This window comes from Triturus cristatus, chromosome 4_1 (assembly GCF_964204655.1).
Source record: "Triturus cristatus chromosome 4_1, aTriCri1.1, whole genome shotgun sequence".
In the NCBI taxonomy this organism is placed as follows: Eukaryota; Metazoa; Chordata; class Amphibia; order Caudata; family Salamandridae; genus Triturus; species Triturus cristatus.
In genome coordinates this window covers 787,581,350-787,607,305 of record NC_140585.1, presented here as the reverse complement: position 1 = coordinate 787,607,305, position 25,956 = coordinate 787,581,350, and the positions used below count along the sequence as shown (strand labels likewise).

At 47.4% G+C, this 25,956-nt stretch overlaps 1 protein-coding gene across 2 annotated transcripts in view; it reads left to right on the top strand.

The window, feature by feature from the left end:
• The window catches only part of SCAF11 (SR-related CTD associated factor 11), a 968,921-nt gene that overhangs the window by 204,226 nt on the left and 738,739 nt on the right, over nt 1-25,956 (top strand). For both annotated transcript variants that reach the window (XM_085653364.1, XM_085653363.1), the window contains exon 5: nt 15,852-15,946. In XM_085653364.1, the coding sequence (XP_085509490.1) occupies nt 15,852-15,946 (95 nt within the window). The remainder of the gene's footprint in view (nt 1-15,851; nt 15,947-25,956) is intronic.

The window sequence follows — 25,956 nt, the reverse complement described above, 5'->3', positions numbered from 1 at the left end:
GGTATTCTGGGGTTAGAACCATGGTTCTCCCAGGGTCAGGGATGCACTCTTGAAACATCCCCAGTGGCACTAGGGCGGCCGGGTGCAGAGCGCTGAGGCCCAAGCTCTCAGCGTTTAGCAAGCAGGACACCCTTCTGCGTAACGCTTTTAAATTGACTGAAGGATCTTGTTTTAATAATTGTTTTAAACTGCTCATTTCTGTGGGGAACCGGAATTGTATGAATTTGACTGCTCTTTAAAAATAAAATAAAATAAAAAAATACATTAATTTCGCTCACCTCAATCAGTAGAATCTTGCACGTCTCTGGGGGGTGACAGGGACGGATTTGTTTGGTAGTACTTCCGCTTGTTCACAGGAAGTACATCAGGGCGGGTTGCCGCTGTAGATGTTTAGCGGTGATTCAGATAAAAGCAAGGCCGCTAAGCGGCTGCGCAGTGGACTTGCGCAGTGGGCGCGCCAGCGGCACGCCAAAGGCAAGCCCGTCTGCGCCTTGCTCTGCATAGTGCCCGGGATGCTGCTGGTTTCAGCTCTCATCTCACTACAGGGCCGAAATACACAACGGATCAATTACGAGGCTACAATACTGGTGATCAATGTTGTAGGAAGTTCAGTCCGGGTATGCATTCATCTGAGGTACCGTTTCAGTGCCCTTATTGCAGTTTTAATATTTACCCCTGTACGCCACAACTTGCGTCACCTAGCTCTAAATATGACTCAAACAGGCTGTGTGGGATGAAGAGTGTACTATGTACGCCGATTAACACACGCTCCCTGTGCAAGCATGCATTAGAGTTTGCTATGTTTTTGGAAGCACATACTGTGGACCTTGCTTTCATCATGGAAACTTGATGGGGGGGGGGGGTGAGGGGGGGGCCTCCTCTTCAGATCCAGACCTAGCAACATCCGTTCCTGCTGGGTTCACTATGTTTAGGCAAGATCGGGTGGGGAAAAAGGGGAGGGGGACTGGCTGTAATATTTAGAAGTGAGTGGAAAGGGACGTTTAGTCCCCAAAATATCTAATCATTTTTGGAATCTCTATTATTCAAAATCATAAGACAACCATTACACTTTTAATGGCATTCTATTGTATCTGCTGCCTGGTCCTCGGGCTGATTTTCTGAATTGTATAGCTAGATCCTTGGATGTAATATCCCAGCCTTCGGATTTTACACTTTTAGGTGATTTTAATCTTCACCTTGAAGACCCAGCGGCCAAAGAGGCCTCAATCAGCAGGTGATTGGCAGCACACACTCTGGGGGCCATTTGTTAGATGGGTTGTTCTCAAACAACAAATCTCTAGAATGTCTTCCATCGCATGCCTCTCGTCTGGTCAGATCATAGAGCTGTTATGTTCTCTCTTTCCTTCCAAAATACGCAGATCGCAAAACTGAAAAACAATCAGCTGAGAAGGGTTCGGCCTTGGAACAAGATTGTTATTGACACTTTCGAAAGTTCCTTGTCTCAGAACCCACCCACCCAACCTTACAGAGGACCCAAATGAGGCTGCTGCCTCATTTGATAAATGGCTTAAGAGAACAATTTATCAGGTGTTACCGGTTAAATCTATGGTTAATCGTAGGTTAAGACATACCGAACCCTGGTACTTCGAACATCTTGGAACTTTAAAACAAAAATGTCGCCTCGAAAGGAAATGGAAAGTTAACCAACGACAAAACTGCTTATAAACAAGCTCTGCTAGACTATAAAAAAATCTGTACAAGAGGAGAAAACTGCCTATTTTACTATAGTGATAACCACTGCAACAAAACTCTACTAAGGAACTTTTCTCCACCGTGAAAAAACTAGCCAAATGTCCGGAGGTGATACTCACCTATGAATCGGACTTTTTGCAACTCACTAGCCACGTTTTTCCAAGACCAAGTTAGTGCAGTCCACAGTGGCTTCTCCCAACTGTTGGGCCAAGGGATATCATCCTCTTTGGAGACCGTAACAAATCCTAGGGAGGAAAGGGAAATGCCACCAGCCACCTCCGATATTGTTGACCCTCCAGATTTATGTTTTCCCCACATTGACAGTGGATGAGGTCACTAATCTTCTGCTATCTACCAAATCTGGCTCTCCACTGGATCCATGCCCGCCCCAAATTTTCCATCTATTACCAGAAGTTTTTGCGTCTCATTTGGTATTTATTTCTAATAAAATGGTTCTCTGGTTTGTTTCCCACTAATTGGAAACTGGCATTGGTTCTTTCCCTCTTGAAGGCAAACCTTGATGGTTACCGCCCTATCTCAAGACTCCCATTACCTGCAAAATTGGTTGAAAAATCCATGAATGGTGTTTTATCGGACTACATTGAAAAACATTCTTTTCTGGATACCACTCAGTTTTGTTAAAGAAAGCATCATAGTACTGAGTTGGTATTGATTTCAGCGTCTGAGTTGATCAGGCAGACAGTTGATGCGGGAGATAGTGCAGCACTTGTGCTGCTTGACCTCTCGGCTGCTTTTGATACTGTGAATCATCAAAAGTTACTGGAAGTTCTAGATTGGATTGGCATTAAGGGGGTAGCTTTTGCCCTGCTCAGGTCTTTCATGTCAGATCAGGAACAGTTTGTGGCTCTGTCAGATTTTAAGTCACCTAATTTCACATTGCCCTGTGGAGTACCCCAGGGCTCTTCACTGAGCCCTACTCTTTTTAATATTTGTTGCTCCATTGGCAAGGTTGATCCGATCACTGGGTTTCTCGGCTATCTTATATGCTGATGATACTCCGATTGTGGTTTCAGTGACAGGCTCACCATCCGACACGGCGACACAGTTCCACACCTGTCTTCGTCAAGTCTGGGACTGGATGGCAGTGAACTGTCTGAAATTAAACTCTGGTAAGACTGAAGTTGTTCTTCTTTTTGGCAGCCACACAAACTTCTGGTCTCCTGCATTGTGGCCTTCGGAGCTGGCTTCTTTACCAAATCCAGTGAATAAAGTAAAGAACTTAGGTGTCACGTTTGATTCCATGCTTTCTTTCGAGGGTCATGTGCACCAGGTTACCTCGACATCCTTCTACACTTTAAAATTACTTAGAAGGATTCTTCTTTTTATCCCAGCTAACCTGCGGAAATTAGTAGTGTCGGCTCTTGTTTTATCCAAGGCAGACTATTGTAATGGCCTTTTTATCAATCTTCGTAAGAAATATTTGACCAAGTTGCAGATTGTGCAGAACGCAGCAGCATGTCTGCTGTTGAATGTTCCAAAAAATAAATCTGTCTCTATGACGCTTAAAGAGCTACACTGGTTGCCGGTGAAGAGACGGATCGAATTTAAGGCCCTTTGCATAGCTTTTAAAGCTGTTCACGACATGGGACCTGCCTTTTTTTAAACAAAATCTGCAGCCTTCTAGTTCGAGGCATGTGGGCTGCTGAATTCATATCTGTGCATAGATCGCCGCCTAGTGTTGGGTCCGGATGATTGCACATTGTTGTCCTGGAAGAGTCTTCGAAGTATCATGAGATAGGTGGCTCCTCTCCTGGACTACAGTGCGCATGGGCATCCTCTCCATCCTCAGATTGTTTTTTTCCGCCATTGGGTTCGGATGTGCTTATCTTAGCTCAAGTTAGGAAAACTTTATTTAAGGCCAAAAGCCTTTAGGTATCGTCAGTATTGTTTACGTTCGGTATCGACATATATTTAGACCTGTTCTCGGATTTATTCACACTTCTCGGACCTAGTTTCGGTCCGACCATCGATCGACGTTCGAGGATGGAATCGAGGACTCCCTTCAAGAGATGTCCTTTATGTCATGCGAAATATCCACACATCGACGTCCATCCGGTGTGTAACAAATGTTTATCACCGGATCATGATGAGTCCAGGTGTATGGCCTGCGCCCGGTTCCGGTCAAAGAAGACACTTCGGAATCGACGGGCGGCTTGATTGGAGGCCAAACAATCGGCGCCTCACCCGGTTAACATATTCAGCACCGAGGAGGAGGAAGTAGAGCGCGTCGAAGAGATCGACTCGAGCCATGCTTCAGAGCCTGAATCCCATTTTGACGACTATGATGAGGTTATCTTCGAGGACGAAGACGTCGACGAGGTAGGAGACTACGATGAGGCCCTTGGGGCCGAGGAAGATAGCTCAGGAGAGGAGCTAGGCCAATCCGTCGATGCGGAGGCCGAAGGACACAGTCCTGCTAAGGCTCAGGTCGAGGGATCGCCTGCGGGCCTTACCCAAGATCAGTCGGATCGTTCTACAGCCCCGCCTGAAGGCCCGGCCTCGAACATTTCGAAAGAGCAAACGCTATCAAAAAAGACTGGATTCGGTTCAGTGAAAGCGAAACCAAAACCAGCACCGGTTAAAACAAAACCGAAAGTGCAACTGGTTCAAGTCGGATCGAAGGCATCGAAGCCCTCAAATCCGTCAACACAGAAAAGGGACATCGGAACCGACCAAAGAAAGGAGGACTTCGGTACCGAGAAGACAAAAAAGGGCTTCGGCACCGAGACACAGAAGAAGGCCCTCGGTCCCGACAAGACGCTACGGCCTACGGCACCGAAGGCTGGGGCACTGACCACCAAGGTCTCGGTAGTCGATCCGACTACGTCCACGCCAAAGAATGCGGCGACCGACAAACTTTCGCATCAACCAGGCGTCGATCCCAAACTTCGGATCGAAAACTCGAAGGCTGGGAAGAAACCGGAGACGACGACGTGGCCTGTCTCCAAAGAGCCTATCGGTTCCAAAGCACCGTCTGCATTCACGTTGCAACAGGTGTCGGAGTCCCTACAGCGCATCAGGGAACGGGCAACCCTCGAACCAAAAACTGGTCCCGAACCACACAGTCGCCAAAGCTCACTCGGCGCCGGCACCGATCAAGTTTGGATTGCCGCCACCGGGGACGCCGAAGATGTTCGAACTTCGGAGGAGTGTCGAACCACCACAGACAGTGTCCACGGAAAGAACCGATGTCGAGGACTCGCAGGACCAGTTTATCGACGCCGACACTGGTAGGCTGTTCCGCAAGCGGAGAATTGTTCCAGAGATAGCTTTGGACTCCTACAGGATTCCACTAAAAAGGAAACTGGCATCAGGTTCAACACCAGTGCTTGTGGAAACATTCCACACCGATCATCAGGAACCACCATCCTTTTCTCCTACACACTCAGAACATGATGCAGGCGAGGGCTATATTGGGGAGGATACCACTTATCCTGTGGATACTGACCCTGATGACCAACAGCAAGACCAAGATCAAGCATGGGGAGACCCTACTGACCAAGGTGACCCACAAGATGCTCCGGACACTCATCTTTACAATATCAAACCATCTCCCACTGAAGATACTGCTGCTTTTAACGCCCTCATTGAAAGGGCAGCTGCCAATCACGGAGTGGAACTCCATTCTGACTCTGTGGAGGAGGATTTCTTAGTGGACACGTTCTCCACGTCGGAAAGAACGGTCAAGACTCTACCGATGTTGAAAGGGGTTCTTAAACATGCTAAGGACATCTTTAAGGACACCACCAGGGCACGGGTATTAAACCCCAGAATAGAGAAAAAATACAAACCTGCACCCGGAGACCCCATATACATTAAAGGTCAATTGCCGTTGGACTCCATGGTAGTTTCTAATGCTCGCAAGAGAGCTAACTCGCAGACTACAGGTGATGCTCCTCCTCCAGACAAGGACTCCAAAGTGCTAGAAACATCGGGCAAAATGGTAGCAGCACAAGCAGCAAACATCTGGCGCATTGCCAACACTCAGGCACTCCTCGCCCGATACGACAGGTCACACTACGATACTAGAAACACTGCTTAGAACACCTACCAGATGAATAAAAAGAAGCAGCGGAGCTCCTCATCAGAGAGGGACAACTCATTACAAATGCGTCCATCAAATGCGCACTGGATGCAGCTGACACTGCAGCAAGGGCAATCAACACTAGTGTGATGTTGAGGAGGCACGCATTGCTCAGAATATCGGGTTTCAAACCTGAGATTCAAAATAATATCTTGAATCAACCAGTCAACCCAGACTTTTTATTTGGCCCAGAGGTTGACACTACACTGGAAAAGATTAAAAAGGACACAAACTGCAAAATCTATGGGGGCTCTACAGTCGCAGCAGTTTCGGAGTGGCTCCTTTCGTCGCCCCGGGAATAGAGGAGCAGCTAGAGGTCAGGGGTCACAGCAGCAGTACAGTAAAGGAGGTACCCAGAGTACCTATAATAAAAACAATAGGGGTGGATATCGTGGATCCAGCACCAAAGGCAGAGGACGTGGACACAACAACACCAGGTCCTCCGCCAATAACAAACAGTGACGTCTTGTCGCTGCCCCCCGCCCACATAACACCGGTCGGGGGGAGACTCCAACAGTTCCTGCCAGTCTGGAGATCCATCACCACAGACAGGTGGGTCAGAGAAATTGTCCAGTACGGTTATTGTCTGGAATTAACATCCAATCCACCCAACATACCACCAAGACACCGTCCTAAGTCCGCAGAGCACTTGACATTATTGCAGCAAGAAGTATGCTGCAAAAAGGAGCCATAGAGCTCGTGCCTATGGAACAGCGGGGGTCAGGGGTGTACTCTCTGTACTTCTTAATCCCAAAAAAGGACGTGTCTTTACGACCTATACTAGACCTCCGCCCCCTCAACGAATACATTCTGTCAGAGCATTTTCATATGCTCACCCTCCAGCAGGTTCTGCCGTTACTCAGTCAGGGAGACTTCCTAGCAACACTAGATTTAAAGGATGCGTATTTCCACATACCCATACACCCATCACACAAATAATATCTCAGGTTCACTCTTCAGGATCAGCATTATCAGTTCAAAGTACTCCCTTTCGGAGTAACAACGGCGCCCAGAGTCTTTACCAAGTGCCTGGCGACAGTGGCTGCACACTTAAGGAGACAGCACATTCACGTCTTCCCCTACCTGGACGACTGGCTTGTTCAGGCAAAGTCAGCCCAGCAGTGTGCCAGCCACATATCCCACACCATTCACCTTCTTCACAGTCTGGGATTCTCACTAAATTATCCAAAGTCACATCTCCAACCCGCCCACGTACGGCAGTACCTGGGCGCGACCATAGACACTCTGGCTGCCAAAGCTCAGCCAAATTTAGTGAGAATCAACAGCATGCAACTGCTGATAAAAAAAAGTTCAGACCACAACACTCCCTCCCAGCGCGAGTGTTCATGCAGTTGATAGGCATGATGGCCTCCTGCATCTTCGTAGTCCCGCACGCGAGACTACATATGCGCCCGCTTCAGGAGTGCTTGGCACGTCAATGGAATCAGACTCAAGGACAGTTGAAAGACCTAGTGTTGGTGAGCGGTCGGGCATACAACTCTCTGCATTGGTGGAATCTACACAACCTTTGCAAGGGCCGTCTGTTCTAAGAGCCTGTTCCACAAATAGTACTGACGGCGGACGCGTCTCTCCAGGGATGGGGAGCTCATGTACTCAATTACACAGTGCAGGGACTATGGACGACACAGCAAAAGAAGATGCACATCAACCTTCTGGAACTGATGGCAATCTTCCTGGCAATGAAGGCATTCAAAGTACACTTGTGCAACAAAGTCGTGTTGATCCGGACGGACAACATGACTGCCATGTACTACATACAGAAGCAGGGAGGAACACACACTCCACAGTTGTCTCATCTGGCTCAGAGCATGTGGAAGTGGGCCAGTCAGAAGAACATGTTCCTCATGGTGGAACACCTCCCGGGCAAGGACAACCAGATGGCGGATCTGCTCAGCAGACACAGCCACCAAATGCACGAATAGGAGCTACATCCATCAGTACTCCAACCGTACTTCCAGCAGTGGGGTCATCCAGAGATAGACCTATTTGCCACAAGGGAAAACGCAAAATGCCAAAGCTTTGCCGCCAGGTTTCCGCATCCACAGTCGCAGGGCAATGCGATATGGAGGAACTGGTCAGGCAGATTTGCGTACGCTTTTCCCCCAGTGCCGTTAATACCGCTAGTGGCACGCAAACTACGGCAACACTCAATGACACTTATCCTGGTTGCTCCAATGTGGGCACGCCAGCCATGGTACACCACGTTACTAGAACTGTCCGTGGTGCCGCCTCAAAGATTGCGGCTCACACCCCAACTTTTAACACAGAACCATGGCGAAATTCAGCACCCAGATCCGCAACAGCTGAACCTGGCGATCTGACTCCTGAAGTCTTAAAGTTTGGCTACCTGAACCTGCCTCCAGAATGTATGGATATCATCAAGGAGGCCAGGAGACCCACGACCAGGGCTTGCTATGCGGCTAAATGGAAAAGGTTTGTCATTTACTGTAAAAACAATGACATTAATCCGCTGGATGCATCCATTCAGAACATCATCTGTTACCTGTTACACTTATACCGATGCAATCTGGCATACAACTCCATCCGTATACATGTAACCGCAATAGCGGCCTATCTTCAAAACAGGCAGCCCCTCTCTTTATTCAAGGTGCCTGCCATCAAAGCCTTCTTAGAGGGACTCGAGTGATTCCTCCAACTCACCCACCGGCACCGGTGTGGAACCTGAATGTGGTCCTCACCAGATTGATGGGTCCACCTTTTGAACCTCTACATTTGAGATTCAATTCCTCACCTGGAAAGTAGCCTTCTTAGTGGCAATCACTTCGTTGAGAAGAGTTAGTGAACTCCAGGCACTAACCATTCAAGAGCCATTCATACAGATTCACGCAAACAGAGTTGTACTACGTACCAACCCCAAATTCATGCCTAAAGTGATATCGCAGTTCCACATGAATCAAACTATTGAACTGCCTGTTTTCTTTCCAAATCCAGAAAATGTCGCAGAGAGAATGCTCCATACACTAGATGTAAAGAGGGCCCTCATGTACTATATAGACAGAACACAGGATTTTAGGAAAACAAAACAACTGTTCGTTGCCTTTTCTCCACAACACAAGGGCAACGCCATTTCCAAAGCAGGGATAGCCAGATGGATCGTTAAATGTATTCAAATTTGCTATGAAAAAGCTAAACGCACATTAACAATTCCTCCCAGAGCCCACTCAACACGAAAGTTAGGGGCGTCAATGGCTTTCCTAGGGAATATTCCTTCAGAGGAAATATGTAGAGCAGCCACATGGTCCACTATACATACATTTACAAAACACTACTGTGTAGATGTTCATTCAAAACAGCATGCAGCTGTAGGACAGGCTGTTCTCAACACCCTTTTTCAGACTGCTGCAGCTGGCACGGGCAGCCGCCGCTAATGGAGGGACTGCTATATAATCTATGCACAGATATGAATTCAGCAGCCCACATGCCTCGAACTGAATATGCTACTTACCAGTATGCATCTGTTCTTGGCATGTAGGGCTGCTGACATTCATATCGCCCTCCCTCCTCGCCGGCGCTTGTAGCGGCTGCAGCACTCAGAATTACTGTATAGCATGGTCATCACTTACGGTATCTACTCCATCACTGCCACAATGGCGAAAAACAATCTAAGGATGGAGAGGATGCCCATGCGCACTGTAGTCCAGGGGAGGAGCCACCTATCTTGTGATACTTCGAAGACTCTTCCAGGACAACAATGTGCAATCATCCGGACCCAACACTAGGTGGCGATCTATGCACAGATATGAATGTCAGCAGCCCTACATGCCAAGAACAGATGCATACTGGTAAGTAGCATATTCATTCCGACCCGCCATCTCCGCTCGGCCTATGCTCATAACCTGGTAGTTCCCAGGTTTAAAAAGTGTTCCTGGGGCGAGAGAAGCTTCCTGGTCGGTACTACCCGACTTTGGAACTAACTTCCACTAAGGCTAAAAGAAGAAATTCAACTGTTGGCCTTCAGAAAGGCATTAAAAATGTGGCTTTTTAATCTGATGTGGTAAAATCTGTTTCTTTTGTCTGATGAGCTAGCGTCTTGACACCGTTGGGTGAATGTTTTTGCGCTTTATACATTTCCTTCTCATTTCAGTGTTATCCAATGGGGGGGAATAAGGGGCCTCTGGTTGGTGGCTGCTCCCGCGCAGACCACATGGTTGTGAGAGCATAGCTCCTGGTGTTAGGCTCAGGGCAAAGGGGGATCTAAGTTAGCACACAAGTTGCACCCACAGGGGCTACTGTTTGTAGGGTGCTGCTTTGGCTTCGGGTGGACTTGGCTGTAAGCTCTGTCCAGGAAGACTTCCGGGAGGAACCAACAGCTGGACATGGTAAGTTGGAGGACTTGGGGGCGTGGGTGCACCTCGGGTGCAGGGCGTCAGGATGCAGGGGTGTGTTTTTTAGGTCTGATTTCACCTTACCGGGCAACTGGCAGTTGGGGTGGGGGAGGGGAGTGGGGGGCTGGTGGAGTGGGGTGAGTCTCTGTGCAGAGGCTGCAGGCAACGTCTGGGATTACTGGAGTGGTCCACCCACAGTGGACTTGGACTCTGGAGCGCTGGGGGACCTCTGGGCGAAGTGGGCTACTCTGACTCTGGCTGTACGCGCCTGGTGCAGTGTTGGTTCCAGGCGTCTGGTTACTTTGTCCTCATTAGGCTCAGTCTGTCTAGGGAATTTCTTTTGAACAGAGCTGCTGTTCACAGGAGGTCCTGCCTTTGTTGAAGGCAGTCAGTCCTCCCAGGGTTCTGGAGATCGCTGGCTGCAGGACAAGGCGACTTTTGTCGCACGGTCTCTGGATACTGCAGACAGGCCAGTAGGGCTGGGGACAACTCAGTTCTTCTCTGCCGTCTAATCTACTGGGTGTCTTTCGTCCTTCGTAGGTTGCAGGAATCTGTCTTCATAGTTCAGGGTTGCCCCCTAAAAACTGTATTCAGGGGGAGTTTTAGGGTTCTCTAGGCCTGTAGCCAATGGGCTAATTACCTTGGGGTGAGTGGGGGAGTGGACACACTCCCTAATCCTGATTGTAAAGTGCCTGCCATCTGCAAGATGGCAGGTACTGAAGAGTGGGCTTCAACTTGCCTCTCCCACCTGAGGGATAGGGTTGGCAGAGGTGGGCACACCTTCTGAGCTGGCTAATTTTTCACGCCTGTCTTCCCATCGAAAAGAATGTTGACGGGAAGGGGGCCTGCTCCCAATAGCAGGAGTGGCTGGGGGCCACGTTAAAAAGGCGTCAAGGTCTTTGAAGCTCCTATGCCACAGATGGCTCTTCCAGGCCCAGGGAAGTCTTTGTTTCCGGACTCAGGGAGCGAAGGCCCATCCCAGGGGTCCTGAAACCTGTCTCGTGGTGGCAGACTGATGTGCACCAGTCCGGGAACCCACCAGAGGCGGGTTGTTTTTTCAGGGGCCATCTGGAAGATGCCCACTGAGTGCATTTTTCATTAAATCCCGCACTGGCATCAGTGTGTGTTTAATGTGCTGAGAAGTTTGGTACCAAACTTCTTAGTTTTCAGTAAAGCCATTATGGTGCTGTGGGGTTCATTATGACAACCTCCCAGCACTATATACTCTTAATGGCATTACTACACTTAAAATGTCTAAAGAATTGGTCTAGACACTGTAGGGGTACAGGGTGCATGCACCTGTAATCTCACCACAGGTTTAGTGCACCCAGCTAGAGGGGTGGATGACCTATGCCGGGGCAGTGGGTTGTAGGCATGTCACACGGATGTGCCATGTCGACTTCACTTTATTCTGCACCAAAACATGCAGCCTGCAATGGCAGTGTGTGTGTGTGTGTGTGTGTGTGTGTGTGTGTGTGTGTGTGTGTGTGTGTGTGTGTGTGTGTAAAGGTACAGGGCCTCTAAAGGTGGCACAATAAGTGCTGCAGCCCTTAGAGGCCTTCCCTGGCCACAGTGCCCTTGGTACCCATAGTACCTTTTACAAGGGACTGACGTGGCTAGAGGTGCCAATTGGGGGTACAAAGTACAGTTTTGGGAAAGAACACAGGCCCTGGGAACCTGATTGGCAGGGACCCAGGGCACATCAAGTCAGTGCATCAGTCTGGCAAAACGTGTGGGGCGGGCACTGCAGCAGAAACCCAGCTACAGGTTCTCCAACTGGTCAGACAACGTACCCTCTGGACCTCTACCTATTTGAGTCAGTCCCACAGACCCCACCAAGCTCTCAACCCCATATCTGCTCTGGATGCTGATGCTATTAGCGAATCTTACTTCACAAAGAGCTAGAATATGGTCCACAAGCCTCCCTCCACAATCCCAGTAATTGTGGGTACAAAAAATTCCTAGAACTGTTTGCCCTGACCCCCTGCTAAATACACCACCATTCAGACACTACATTCTACTAACAGCAGTTCTAGCCCTCTAACATCCATGCTCCAACTGTAGATCAGCAGTTCAACATGCCACAGATATCGCCGAAGCTATACTCTGTGAAGAAATAGATATTGCATTCCTCACCAAAAACCGGCTTAATGATCACTACCCCCATACTAGACCTGCTCACTCCACCTGGATACACCATCATTATACATGACAGACCAAGGAGAACTTGTAGCAGAATAGCAATCCTTCCCAAAGAAGAAATCCATCTTTCCATCTGAAAGACCTCAAATACTCGACTTTGGAATACATCAGAATAGATCTTACAACCAAAGGCTCCTCTCCTATCAAACTACACACCATCTTCCACCCTCCTGGTGATCGTACACTTTTTGCAGAAGAGTTAACTGACCTAGTAACACGGTTCTCCCTAACTGACTTGAATAGTCACTGAAACACCTCAGAAGACACCATAGTCCATAACCTCTATCCCCAATTCCGCAAAAATCTTAAAACCTACCTATTCACAAAATCCTTTGAATAAATGCCCATTTCTTCTCCCTGTTTCTTAACCCTCAGTCCCCACTAGCTACAGCGCCACGTGCGCTTTAAAAGTGCTTTTAAACTCAAACTCAAACTCAAACCTTACAAACCTTCATGCAATAAACGACCTAAAACAACACTGCAATGAACCCACCCATATTAAATGCTCCACTCTAGATGCGATTATCACCAAAAAATGAGTTTGTCTCACTGAGAAACCTCTCACCCATTGACTTGTCAGACCTCCATCTCATACTGTTTAATTTAAAAACCCACTTCAGATCCCACCTAGCCTCAACATGTAAACCTAAGCACTGGGCTAGAAACATTAAACAAGTCCCAATAACTGAATTTGAATCCAAGATCCCTGCCTAACTATCGCATCAACCTCACCGTTTATGACCTCAGTGCCCACTATAATATATTGCTGATCTTCTTGATCAAGTGGCCCACTCAAACTAAAACAATTGAGAAAAATCCAATCAAAATCCTGGGTCAACTTCGATCTCAACAACGAGAGGAGACCACTCTGATAGAAAGAATATGGAGACAGAATCCCTAGACAGTGCACCCAGCACCACACAGCTTTCCTATAAGAAGCACAGCTTTACAAAAAAGCCAATTTCTTTCGCCACCAACTTGACCGTGCTAGGAATAGACTGAGGTAACTCTTCAACATCAATAAATGACAAACTACCTTCACCTCCCCACACGAAATAACAGCAACCAAGGAACACTGTGGCGAAATTACCAACTTCTACACTGATTGTCGCAAAAATGAGCAGTCCTTCATCCAAGTCACAAATCTGACTTCCCTACCTACCTTCCCCACTGACTCGCTTCCCTCCACAGTAACCCCACCACCAGAGCTAAATAATGACTGAATGTATCCCCCCCACCCCGGCCCCCAAAACCAAGGTCAGTATGATCTCACTCAATGGAAAAACTTTAAACCCATAACAGAAAATTAAGTCATTTAATTGCAAACTTACGGATCTCCTCCCATCCACAGTAGTACAAAATCTTAACCACATCATTGCCCTGCCTGGACAGAAATCATCAATACATCTCTCTCCTCATGCTGTGTACCTAACTCCCTCCAACTAGGACAAATCACACCCATACTAAAAAAACAGGTGTTGACCCCAAAGATCTCAACAACCTCAGACCGATCTCCAACCTCCTGTTCCTAGCTGAAACAGTGGAGAAGTGCATCCTACAACAATTTAGTAAACATGAAAGACTAATTCAACCTCCATGGCACCTTCCAATCAGGATTCAGCAAAGGCTGCAGCACCAACTCTCATGCTAAATATTTCGGATGACATCCACAGATCTTTAGGCGAAGGTGACACATGCCTATTTATCCTACTTAACATATCTGCGGCTTTTAATACCGTAAATCACCCAGCTTTACTGGAGATACTCAAGATCTGCACTGGTATCAATGGCACAGTCCTAAGGTGGTTCAAATCTTACCTGCAACAAATTTAAAAACACCGGTCTCTTGAAATCTACACTAGTTACTCTTGGTGTACCCCAAGTCTCCATTCTCTTCCTATCCCTCTTCAATCTCTTCATGGAACCCCTTACAATAATTCTGAAGCAAGCCGGGGTTAAATATCACCTCTATGCTGATGACACTCAACCATACTACAAAATCAAATCACCCAGTGACGTCCTACATCTGAACGCCACACTAATCAAGATGCAAACCTGGCTTAATACCAATTACTTAAAGTTGAACCCCAACAAAACGGAACTACTGATTTTCTCCCCTAAAAATAGCCCTCTACCAACTCTGTCCTGCTCCGTAAAGTCCTTAGGCATCACCCTGCATAAAAACATGTCATTGAAGGACCAAATAAACTGAGCCAAAGGAGCGCTTTACACACTAAAACAACTCAAGAAAATCAAACCATTCATTCCCCCTGATGATTATAAGACAGTAGTCCTCTCTAAACGGTATGATGTATGAGAACAACATCTTCACAGAAATGCCAAAAATTCACACCGCCCCTAGATCATCAGTTGGCTTCCCATCGAAGGAAGATGCATTTACAAGATTGCTTGCATCACCCACCAAGCCCTTCACACACAACCCCAAATTTCTGGATAGCGAACTTTGGAAAGCAGGAAGAGCCAGAACTCTACCTCCAACTCACTTGTTCTCCTACCTCCAACTCACTTGTTCTCCTACCTCCAACTCACTTGTTCTCCCACCTCCAACTCACTTGTTCTCCTACCTCCAACTCACTTGTTCTCCCACCTCCAACTCACTTGTTCTCCCACCTCCAACTCACTTGTTCTCCCACCTCCAACTCACTTGTTCTCCCACCTCCAACTCACTTGTTCTCCCACCTCCAGCTCACTTGTTCTCCCACCTCCAGCTCACTTGTTCTCCCACCTCCAGCTCACTTGTTCTCCCACCTCCAGCTCACTTGTTCTCCCACCTCCAGCTCACGTGTTCTCCCACCTCCAACTCACTTGTTCTCCCACCTCCAACTCACTTGTTTTCATACCTCCCAAACTGAAAAGGAAAGCGACCCATATTGCATTAATGATGGCAACAGTGGAAAATGAAAAAACATTCTGTTAAAAAGATAGGTCATTAATATGGTTGGAGTCTTGGGAGTGAGGAAGGGACTGTGGGTGATTTTATAGATCTGTATAAATGTTTTTGTAATGTCAGATAGTCATTACATATGAGTGATGTGTGTATATATATTTTAATTTGATTTACAGCCCTAATGAAGGCCATAGAGGATGAAACGCGTTGGCTGGGCTGATTGGAAAACTTCATGTATTGGAAAATCAATAAAAGTTGGATACTGGGCGCATTCTTACGACTCTTGACAACTGAATCTCATTTTTTGTTCATCATTGTTAAATTTGTGAACGTGCGATTGCCTAAGTTTGGGCCTGGAACAAAACAATCTATAGGACGCTCCTTTTCTAATTGTTGTGGTGTTAATAGAATATTTGAGACTTCAAGGCAGTGAGGCCATGAAAAGTTGAGCGTGGGATTACTGATATTTGAACAATATACTTGTCCAGCGGTAGGGCCTACACTGCTTTTGCTTATCTTTTGTCCATTTGTTGTGAACATCGTATTTTCTTTTCAGTTTCAGGTTACTCAACATAGAACCACTCATGAAAAGGGAAATTGTACCTGCGATCAGAACTCCAGCTTCATTGCAAATAGTAAATGCTGCATCAGGTCGGTGGATCAATTAAACGTGTATATGCCAACAATCTTGTTAAAGTTTTTTGCTTTGGCCTTAGATCATCCTTTTCAGGGAAAAAGTAAATGAAAATAAATGTGCTTGTGTTCTCTAATGTAGCACATAAATGAGTAACTCAGATGGGTCTTGGAACCTGTGAGTAACTGTTAATCAAAATGTAATAAAAAATCAATAGCATAAGTCTAATGCTACAGACGTTAATCAAGATCCTCTTAGCAAGTATAATTATTTTACAAATGGCTTTCATCTAGCTCCTTGTCAAAACAGTTAGGTTTATAGATTTGTTGTGTAAACTGCTGGTTTGTGATGGGTATCAGCTTGTTAGTGTTGATGACTGCTGAAGGCAGTTTTTAAGTTCAGCACTCCATAGAAGATGGATAATCCCCAACAGCAGTTAATCGTAGATCTCGTGTGGCTATTTACATTTCGGTTTTGAATACTGTGTGCAAGAAGCTCTCATTCTAGAAGAATTCTCAGGGAATGGACTCTTTGTGCCTTGTGGGAAAGTGGCTCTGTATATACTGTTCCCAAATAGGTACAGTGTGCACAGAGTCCACAGTCCCCATAGGTTTGTCAGAGGCTAAAGTTAGATAGAACCTTACTCTCAAGTGGTAGCTTGGTCGAGCAGTAAGGCAGTATCAGAGGACCGTGTAAAGCATTTGTTGTACACACTCAGTCAGCAAATGGACTCACACACTCAGGAACTGAACTCTAGGCCAATGGTTTTTGTATAAAAATATGTAGTTTTATTTTAGAGCCAACAAGAGGTATCAAAATATACTTTATCAGATTGAGATGCTTTGGATAAATACTTTTCAGTAAGCAATAGACTTTTGAATATAATAGTTACTGTCGTTGCAATAGGCAACACAATTTCAAACGCAATAATACATTGAGCTCAATGGGAATTTCTGGTTAAATGCAATTAGTTACTTTAAGGTTTACTTTTCTAACCACAGGACTAGATCCAGGATTCAGTCCTAGGACATTTCCTGTAAACAATTGAGTAAAAGCGTTTTGGTTACAGTAGTGATTTTTAAGCAATATTTTGGTATTTTAAAAGTTGAGAAACTTTTTCTAATAGAATCACCACTGTTATCCTATGGGAGGAAATTCACTTAGCAGGTAAGTGGGGTTATTGTTACTTTGTAGAACTCAGTGTTTGGATCCTGGATCCAGCACTGGTGCATCACCTGCAAACAGTTGAAAGAATGGGTTTTTGTTATACAGGCGATTTTTAACGAATCTTTTTAAGTTTGCAAAATCGACAGAAGAAATTTCACAGAAAAAAAGTCAATGATTTCCTATGGAAGAAAATTCAAATTATAGGTAAAGTATTCTCTTTACTTTTGTAATCCAGTGCTGGGCTCCTAGGTTCAGCACTGGGACATCTATCTAAAACAAGTAAGTAATTACGTTTTCACAGTTGGTGTGATTTTTAAAGAAAATTTGTAGTTTGCAAACCTCGACACTTAGAAGAAATTTCACAGTAAAACAGTCAATGGTTTCCTATGGAAGAAAGTTGAGTTAGCGGTAAGTATGGTTGTAATTACTTTTCAGGGTCAGTGCTGGGCACCAAGATCCAGCACTGGGATCTCTCCTGATGGCAGGTGAGTATTTTCGTTTTTGTTACTCTGTTGATTTTAGGTGAATATTTTGAAGTTTAGAAACACCACACTTAGAAGAATTTCCAAGTGAAACCAGTCAATGTTACCCTATGGAAGAAAAGAGTTTTCAGCTTTTGGGTAAGTACTCGACTGGCAGAGTGAAGGTTTTGGGCATAGACTCAGGGGTCTCCCAGGGTCACGTAAGTACAGTTGTTACACCCTCAGCGGCACGGGCAGCCGGGTGCAGAGTGAGGTAGGCCCAATGTTATCCTATGGGAGGCAGGGGGCCTTCGGTTGGTGGCTGCTGGCTAGCAGGCCACGCGGCTGTGGGAGCTGGGCTCCTGGTCACTTGCTCAGGGCAAATGGGGAAGTAGTTTAGAGTAGAAGTTGCATTGCCAGGGCCACTCGGGCGCCTGGGTGCAGGGTGCTTTTGAGCCGTCGGGCGCCCAATGGATTGCGATGGAGAAGCTCAAGAACGAACAATGGCTGCAAGCTCGGGGACGAAGATTCTTCAGGTGCGACCACCACTTCGAGAGGTAAGTTGGGTAGTTGGAGGATAGGTAGGCACCCAAGATTTGGGCACAGGGGGCCGCAGGGCACCGGGTGCAGGGGTGCCTTTTGGCGTCGGGAAATCATACCCTCTGCTGGTTGAGGTTGGAGGGGGTCCCTGGTTCTGAGGATGCAGGCATCATCAAGAGTGTTGAGGTCGGTCCTTCGGTGCTGGATTCGGGGTCACAGTCGCCGTGGGGACGCCCTTGTGGTCTTGGTCCACTCCGGCACAGGCCAGGCTTGGCAGGTGCAGTGTGTGCAGGGTTCGCGGTTCCTGGCTGATGCCGGGGGTCAGTTACTTGCTTTGAGCTGTACCACTGCTCGTGGGAGTCCCAGTTGCTGAGTCACAAGGTAGCCAGGTCCTCCGGGGTTTGTGGGGTTGCTGACCACTGGAGATGCCGGGGTTTAGCCAGGAGCAGGTTCAAGGGTCGACAGGTGGTTGGGCTGGGGCCAAAGCAGTTGGTGTCTTCCTCTTGTTAGCAGCTGCACGGCGGGGTCTTCTTGTCTCTTGATCTTCTTTGTTGTTTCGGAATCTGGATCTGAGGAAGGAAGGTTCAGGGTGCCCCTAAATACTAAATTTAGGGGCGTTACAGGTAGGTCAAGGGCAAGGACCAGTGGGTCCCTGCCCTGGGGTGGGTACACCCCCTATCCTGCCACTCTCCTGTGGGAGGGAGGCAGTTGCCTATTCCTGATTGGGCAGGGCTTCCCATATTCAAGATGGCGAGAGCCCGGAGATGTGCTTCACCTCGCCTCCCCCACCTGAGGGGTGAGGTTGGCAGAGGCTGGCACACCCCCTTTCCTTCCTTGGGGTTTCACACCAGTCTTCCCGCCAGAGTGGGGATCAGAACCGGTAGGGGCCAGTTGCTGTGGCCTGGAGAAGCTCGCAAAGGCGGAATGCCTTTGAAGCTTCCCCTGCCCATCCCGGCGGGAGGAGACCTAGCACCTTGCCCAGGATGTGCATTGTTGCAGGCTCAGGAGAGCGGATGGCTCTCTACCCAGGGGTCCCTCAACATGTCTGCTGTGTGGCAGCCTAGGCAGCCCCTCAGGCAAGACGTGGATTGTAGGTTAGGTTCAGGGGGCATCTCTAAGATGCCCTCTGTCGTGCATTGTACATTAAATCCCACACTGGCATCAGTGCGGGTTTAATGAGCTGAGAAGTTTGATACCAAACTTCAGTCTTCATTGTTGGCATCATGGTGCAGTGGAGTTCGTGTTGGCGATCTCCCAGCACCATATACTCTTAAATGGCAGCACTGCACTTACAGTGCCCAGGAATGGACCTGGGTACTGTAGGGGCACAGGGCTCATGCACCTGTACCCACACCACTGGCATAGGGTACCCAGCTAGAGGGGTGGCTCATGTATGCCAGGGCAGTGTGTGTTGTGGGAATGGCACACAGGGAGGTGTGCCATGTCGAATCTGTGTAGTTCTGCACCCAGACACTCTGCCTGCAAAGGAGGTGTGTGTGTGTTTTTTCCTCCTCTAAGGGTGGCACAATAAGTGCTGCAGCTCTTGGGGGCCTTCTCTGGTCACAGTGCCCTGGGTACCTATGGTACCATTTACCATTTACCACACAGCTGCTACTGGAGAGGGTTGGTGAGCATGAGCGGAGGAGCCCTGCCTGCACCACGTGGATCCTGTCACGGGTTGTTTCCCGATGTTGTGCCTGGCAGCATGGAGGGCCCTTCCCTGTAGCCATAACGGGACCCCAAACTGCCCCACTGTCGCACCACCGTCCACCAACAGCTGGAGGTGGTCTGAGCCTGCTTCCTGCTTCAGGGAGACGGATGCTGCAGTGCCAGTCATTGACCAGGCTCACTCTGAGGTGGTGTGCTCTGCTACAGCAGCCGCACAGAGTAAGACTGTTTGCACCCGTGGTTAAGCGGGTGGACTCTGGCGCCCTATTGTGGTACCAGAGGAAAAGGGCTCCAAATAGAGTAAGTCCTTGTGGTGCCTGGGTCGTGAGGTCCACGGAGGTCTTTGGATGTCTTCCTACTTCCCCTGGCAGATGGTTTGTATGTTGTGCAAGAGTGGGGTAGCAGCACCAACATCGATGGCTACTGTCACTGGAGACTGTGCTGCACAGCGAATTGTGAGCCCAGTTACACCGTTGTCTGTGGCTACGGACTAATTAGTGGACTAAGCTGGGATCCCACTGGCTGGATCTTGCTACAGTCTGCGCCAGACGGCCCAAGGAAATTTGGCGCCATGGCTGAGACATCGTTGCACTGCATACCTCATACTGCACACTCGCCTTCCTATCAACCCTGGTGCTCACTAACTACAGCTGAAGACCCTTAACTGGAAAGCCTTCACCCTCCTAATTGTTATACACGGTGAGGCAGGACAAGGTGCTGGCGAGGTTAATAATTATCCATCTCCATGCGATCATGACTCCAGGGGCCATTTTGAGACAGTGGAGCGAATACTGATTGATCTGCTGGGACCCCTCACTACACCATATTGTATAGCACACTTCAATCTCAAATTCCAGCAACGACAGACTAACGTCTGTTGCAATTTGAGGCCCACAGATCTACCCGAGCCCCATGGGGTGTGGGAGTGGTGGATCAAGTGAGAGCTGAAGACAAAACCATAGACTAATACACCATGGAGATCGCTATGAAACACAGCCTCACTTCCATTGATTCTAAAATCGACTCCATGTGCGCAAGGATAGACTCCATCACCCACAGACTGGAAAAAGAAGATGGACTCATCACTAAAGGTGAACCGCGAATCACGAACGTAGAAGACACTGCCTTCTTTCATGGTGAACAAATCCTTAACTTGGAAAAAGTGCTCAAAATAATCTGTCAAAAATTAAGCCTTAGAAGCGAAGTCACGCAAAAATAACATCCGCATCATGGAGATCTCGGAGTCCACTAGTATGGGAAGAATGGAGGCCTTTGTGTAGCTCTTGCTCACTACCCTCTTTGGTGCCGAGTCTATCTCCAAGTTGTTTGTGGTTGTGCCGGGGCAATGCATGCTGATATCCTGTCTTCCACCGTGTGCCCCACCAAGGGCCAATGATTGCTAGAATGCTAAACTATTGCGACGGAGATGCAGCTTTACTCCTGGCACAGTAAAAACAATCTCTACAGTTTGAGGGTAAAGCAGTGGCTACCCAGATTTCACTGTTCCGGTACAAGAGGCTCGCAATAAATGAATACCTATCGGGCAGAAATTGCAACGTGCCAATTCACCTATGCAATGCTGTACCGGGCACGACTCCGGGTCTCGTATCAGGACAAAGATCACATTCACCAATTTCCTGCACTGCTAATCTGCAAGTGATTCCTTGGCAGGCGGTGCATCTGCCCTGTCCAGATCTGCATCACCAATGTCGGAACTTGTCTAGTCTTTAATCTGATCTGTATCCCGTGGGATATTCCAAAATGCCAGAATAGTTTGTGTGGGTAAGCAGGCTTTGTTCCCACCCCTCCCCCCCCCCCCCCCCCCCCCTCACTTTTTGCCTGGCTTTTGATGCAACTTTGAAGTGTACTGGGACCCTGCTGTCCAGGTTCCCAGTAAAAGTGTTCTTCTCCTAAGCTGTACCACAATTGGCAACTTCAGGCCCCTCTAATTCCATAGTAAATGGTACCCCTGGCACCTAAGGCATTGGAGCTGAAGAGGGTCCCCTAGTGACCCCTCACCAGGGTCATGCTAACTGCTACTGCAGCCTGTATGCCCTAGTGCATACAGAAATGACAGTTGACATGGCACACTGAATGTGTGCCATGCCAAGCACTACTGCCTAAGTTATAGGTAAATCAACCCTCTAGCAGACCTTACAAGCCCTAAAGCAGGGTGCCCTATATCTCAGGTGTGGGCAAATCTGCATGAGCAGCTATGCCCCTACAATGTTTAAGTCTAGCCTTAATATTGTAAGTGCAAGGGAAGCCATAGAGAGAACATGGGCTGGAAACTGAACAACTCTAGTTCCCCAGCACAATGATGGCTTCACTGAACCCAGGTGTGTTTGGTACCAAACTACTACTCCTAATAAACTCTCACTGATGCCAGTGTTGGATAAATTAAAGCATGTACCCAGATGGTGCCTCATAGGTGCCCCCATAAAATCCACCGACCCTGGTGTGGTTTCTGTATGAAGCAGGGTTTCTGTTGCAGTAATGCCCCCACACTTTTTGCCAGACTACTGATGCACTTTGACTTGATGTGCCATGGGTCCCTGCCAATCCGGTTCCCAGGGCATGTGTTCTTTCCCAAAACTGTACCTTGTACCCCCAATTGGCACCTCTGGCCACATGTCAGTCCCTTGTAAAAGGTACCATGGGTACCAAGGGCACTGTGGCCAGGGAAGGCCTCTAAGGGCTGCAGCACTTATTGTGCCACCCTTGGAGGCCCTGTACCTTTACACACACTGCCATTGCAGGCTGCGTGTTTTGGTGCAGAACAAAGTGAAGTCGACATGGCATACATCCCTGTGTGCCTTTCTATAACACACTGCCCTTGCATAGGTCAGCCACCCTCTAGCTGGGTGCACTATGCCAGGGGTGAGGTTCCAGGTGCATGAGCCATGTAGTCCCAACGTGTCTGGACCAATTCTTAAACATTGTAAGTGCAGTAATGCCATTAAAAGTATATAATGCTGGGAGTTTGTCATTATGAAGTCCACAGCACCCTAATGGCTTTACTGAAAACTGGAGAGTTTGGTATCAAACTTCTCAGCACATAAAAACCACACTGATGCCAGTGTGGGGTTTTCTGAAAAATGCACTCAGAGGGCATTCTGGAAATGCCACCTGAAAAACGACCAACCTCTGGTGGGTTCCCTGTCTGGTACACACCAGCCTGCCACCACGAGACATGTTTCTGAACCCCTGGGGTGGGACCTTCACTCCCAGAAACAAAGCCTTTCCTGGGCAGAGGTGGTCACACCCTTTGCCTGCCACTTGATCACCCAAGTGAAGATTGCAACGCTTGCTCGGTCTTCGGTCCAAAAACCTAGAGGGTACTAGAGACAGAGGAGCCACCTACATCATGCAGGGCCAGGAACCAGCAGTGTCTCTTTGCGATCTGGTCCTTTCCAGCGAAGAGGACAACGTAGCCGAAGGCCTAGAAGTCGACAAGGATACAGACGTCCAAGTCGTAGAGGTCGAGAAGACTTCGAAGGAGGTAAGAGCCGTCAACCTCAAAGACAGGATGAGACATAAAAAAAATTCTCAAAGACCTCGAAAGGAGCCTCGGCGTCGAAACAGTATATGACCACAGCCACGTCAACAGAGCAACAAGCAGTTGGATCCTTAGACAAGGACTGACGGCGAAAACGCTTGTAAAGTCAGACGTCGAAAGACGGTCACGAAAAAGGTGCCCCAACGTTGAAACGAGAGAGGTCGAAACAGCCTTCGACAGTGTCTGCATCGTCAAGCAAGAATAGAAAGGCGGAGGGTCTTGATGCTGAAACACATGCGTCGAAAATCGAGAAAAAGAGGCTAGAGGCGGAGATGGCAAATATTTTGGAATGCAAAAAGTAATTAGACAGCTTGAAGCAATTCAAAATACCACTGAAAATATCGATTGAAGCAGGGAAATCTGTCGAGGAATTGCAGCTGCCAACGACTCCTGAACCGCTCGATGAAAAGGAATTCTTCGAGGAGGAAGGTGACGATGAGGCACTAACGTATGTGGGCTCGGCGACCTCGGAGGCTCAAGACCTCCAATGGCAGGATCTCGACACAGAATCACCAGAAGAGGCAGTAGACACATCCAACGAGGCCTTTAGCACCAGTTAACATTGGGATCTAAAACCAAGTCTTAAGCATTGGCATAGCCAATAGGTCTCGCCTATGGGACCTTATGACTTTTTAGCCATGCAGCACATTATTCTGGGTGCTTAACATTTGCAGGTTTTTACTATGTGTATCACTAGGTGGCTATGTTGGTTGTGTTGGGGAGATTGCAAGCAAAACAAATGTACGCCTGTAGGCTCAATGCGTTTCAAGTTTTGCGAGTTAATGCGAAAGGGAAAAAAAGCAAAACAAGTTCATTCTAGTAAGATCTTCTGTGCTTGGCTAGAGTTGTACTTGTACATTTGCATCAACCCAGTGAAAGTATGCTTTCAGAGGAGCTGTCTGACAGTTTTTCCCCAAAGCGTGCTATTAGATGAGATTTTACATGTCTTTTTTTGTATCTTGGTATCAGTCCAGTGTTGTCACGTAGGGAAAATTCTAGTAGAGACACAGTCACATAGAGGATGTGATAGAATCACGACATGTGGGGGGATTGGTGCATAAATGGTGTGTGTAAGGCAGCTGGTGTAAAGCGTTTTCATGCATGTAACTCCAGGGTAGATTAAAATACTTAATATTAGAGAGGGTCCTGGGTCTTGGAATATTGGCAGTGACACCAAACCCTTACAATAGCATAGCAAGGATGAGAAGTGGACCTTGTGGTCAAAGGATAACAGGTGACCATTTCATGATCAGGCATGAGTGGTATTGTTGGAAGGTTTACTCCCCTTGACACTGATGACGCAACATCAGACACAGCTGCAATAAGTCACAGAATAACTATTGAAAACTGGTAGTGGTTAGTTGCAGCCGTTTTGCCGGAGTACATATGATTGTGTGGTTTGGAGATAGTTTAAGTATCACTCATCAGTTACCTAGTTGATGGATAAAAATAAGTAGCCAGATACATGACCTCACCTGCTCATGGGATTTATATGTCAAACTATCGACCATAAAAAACATTGACACAGAGCAAGAACTACTCCAAAATCTTCACTTGTACAACATTATCACACATGAGGGTATCGAGGCACTGGAAGAATAAAGAATTACTGGTCTAACACCCCGTCTACTTACCTTGACAAAATTGTGCAAATCTATATCTTGGAGTCGAAATTATTGCATTATGACATTTTCAAGTTATCCCACCACACTGTCATGAGATATCCTGCTAGTACTCTAGGATGTGAAACAAAGTAGCCTGGTTTCCAGAATTAAACACAATTATGGTTAGGATTATTAAGAGAAGGGTTTAGCACAAAGAAAGTGGGTATGGTTCAAGATAATTCACCCTACCAATGTTTGTGTTAATTTATGTGAGATGTAGGTTCAAAGTGAAACAGGCTTGTTAACAAATAATGAAATGTAAGATGAACGAATATACAGCAGGGCAGGCTTATACAAAGCCAAATCGGTATTCATTCCAAAAGATCTAACACCTAGAACTGCAAGATTTTCTCTTGGAAGGGTTTGGGAATAGAGCTCACAACGTTACTGTGGGTCTGAATTGAATTCACGCATCAGTAGTCCAAGAGTGGCCCAGAGACACCTAAACACATCAATGCGTTAGTACTGAGTAATTATGTGACGTCTGTGTTCTTTACACACTTGGAAATGAAGTTCCTACAAAAGGAGAGAACATGGACTGCCTTTTGTTGGTGATTGTTCGGGACACAGGACTGGGTAAAGGCAACTGATTTGTGTCTCTACAGTGGGTAGTCACTAGAAATAAAATGGTTTATTTCCGGGTAATCAGTAAGCACTGTTGCACTGCTGTGGTGTTATTAGAAAAGAACACCGGCCAACTGATGCCCTTTGAGCCCAATGGGCGTTGCGCACCTGAGTCCTACTCATTTGGGAAATAATGTCCCCTGTAACTCAAGTGCCAAGAAACAAAATCCACTGGAGACATTTGTCTGGCCCACATTCAGTGCACCACACCAATTCTGGAACAAAGGCTCATCAACTCTGCGCTTTGTAATTGACCAATCACCTTAGATCAGTTAACTTGACAATATTGTGCAAAAAGGACAGAAAATCGTGCCCTATGTCTGACACTGGAAGGAGGCACTACG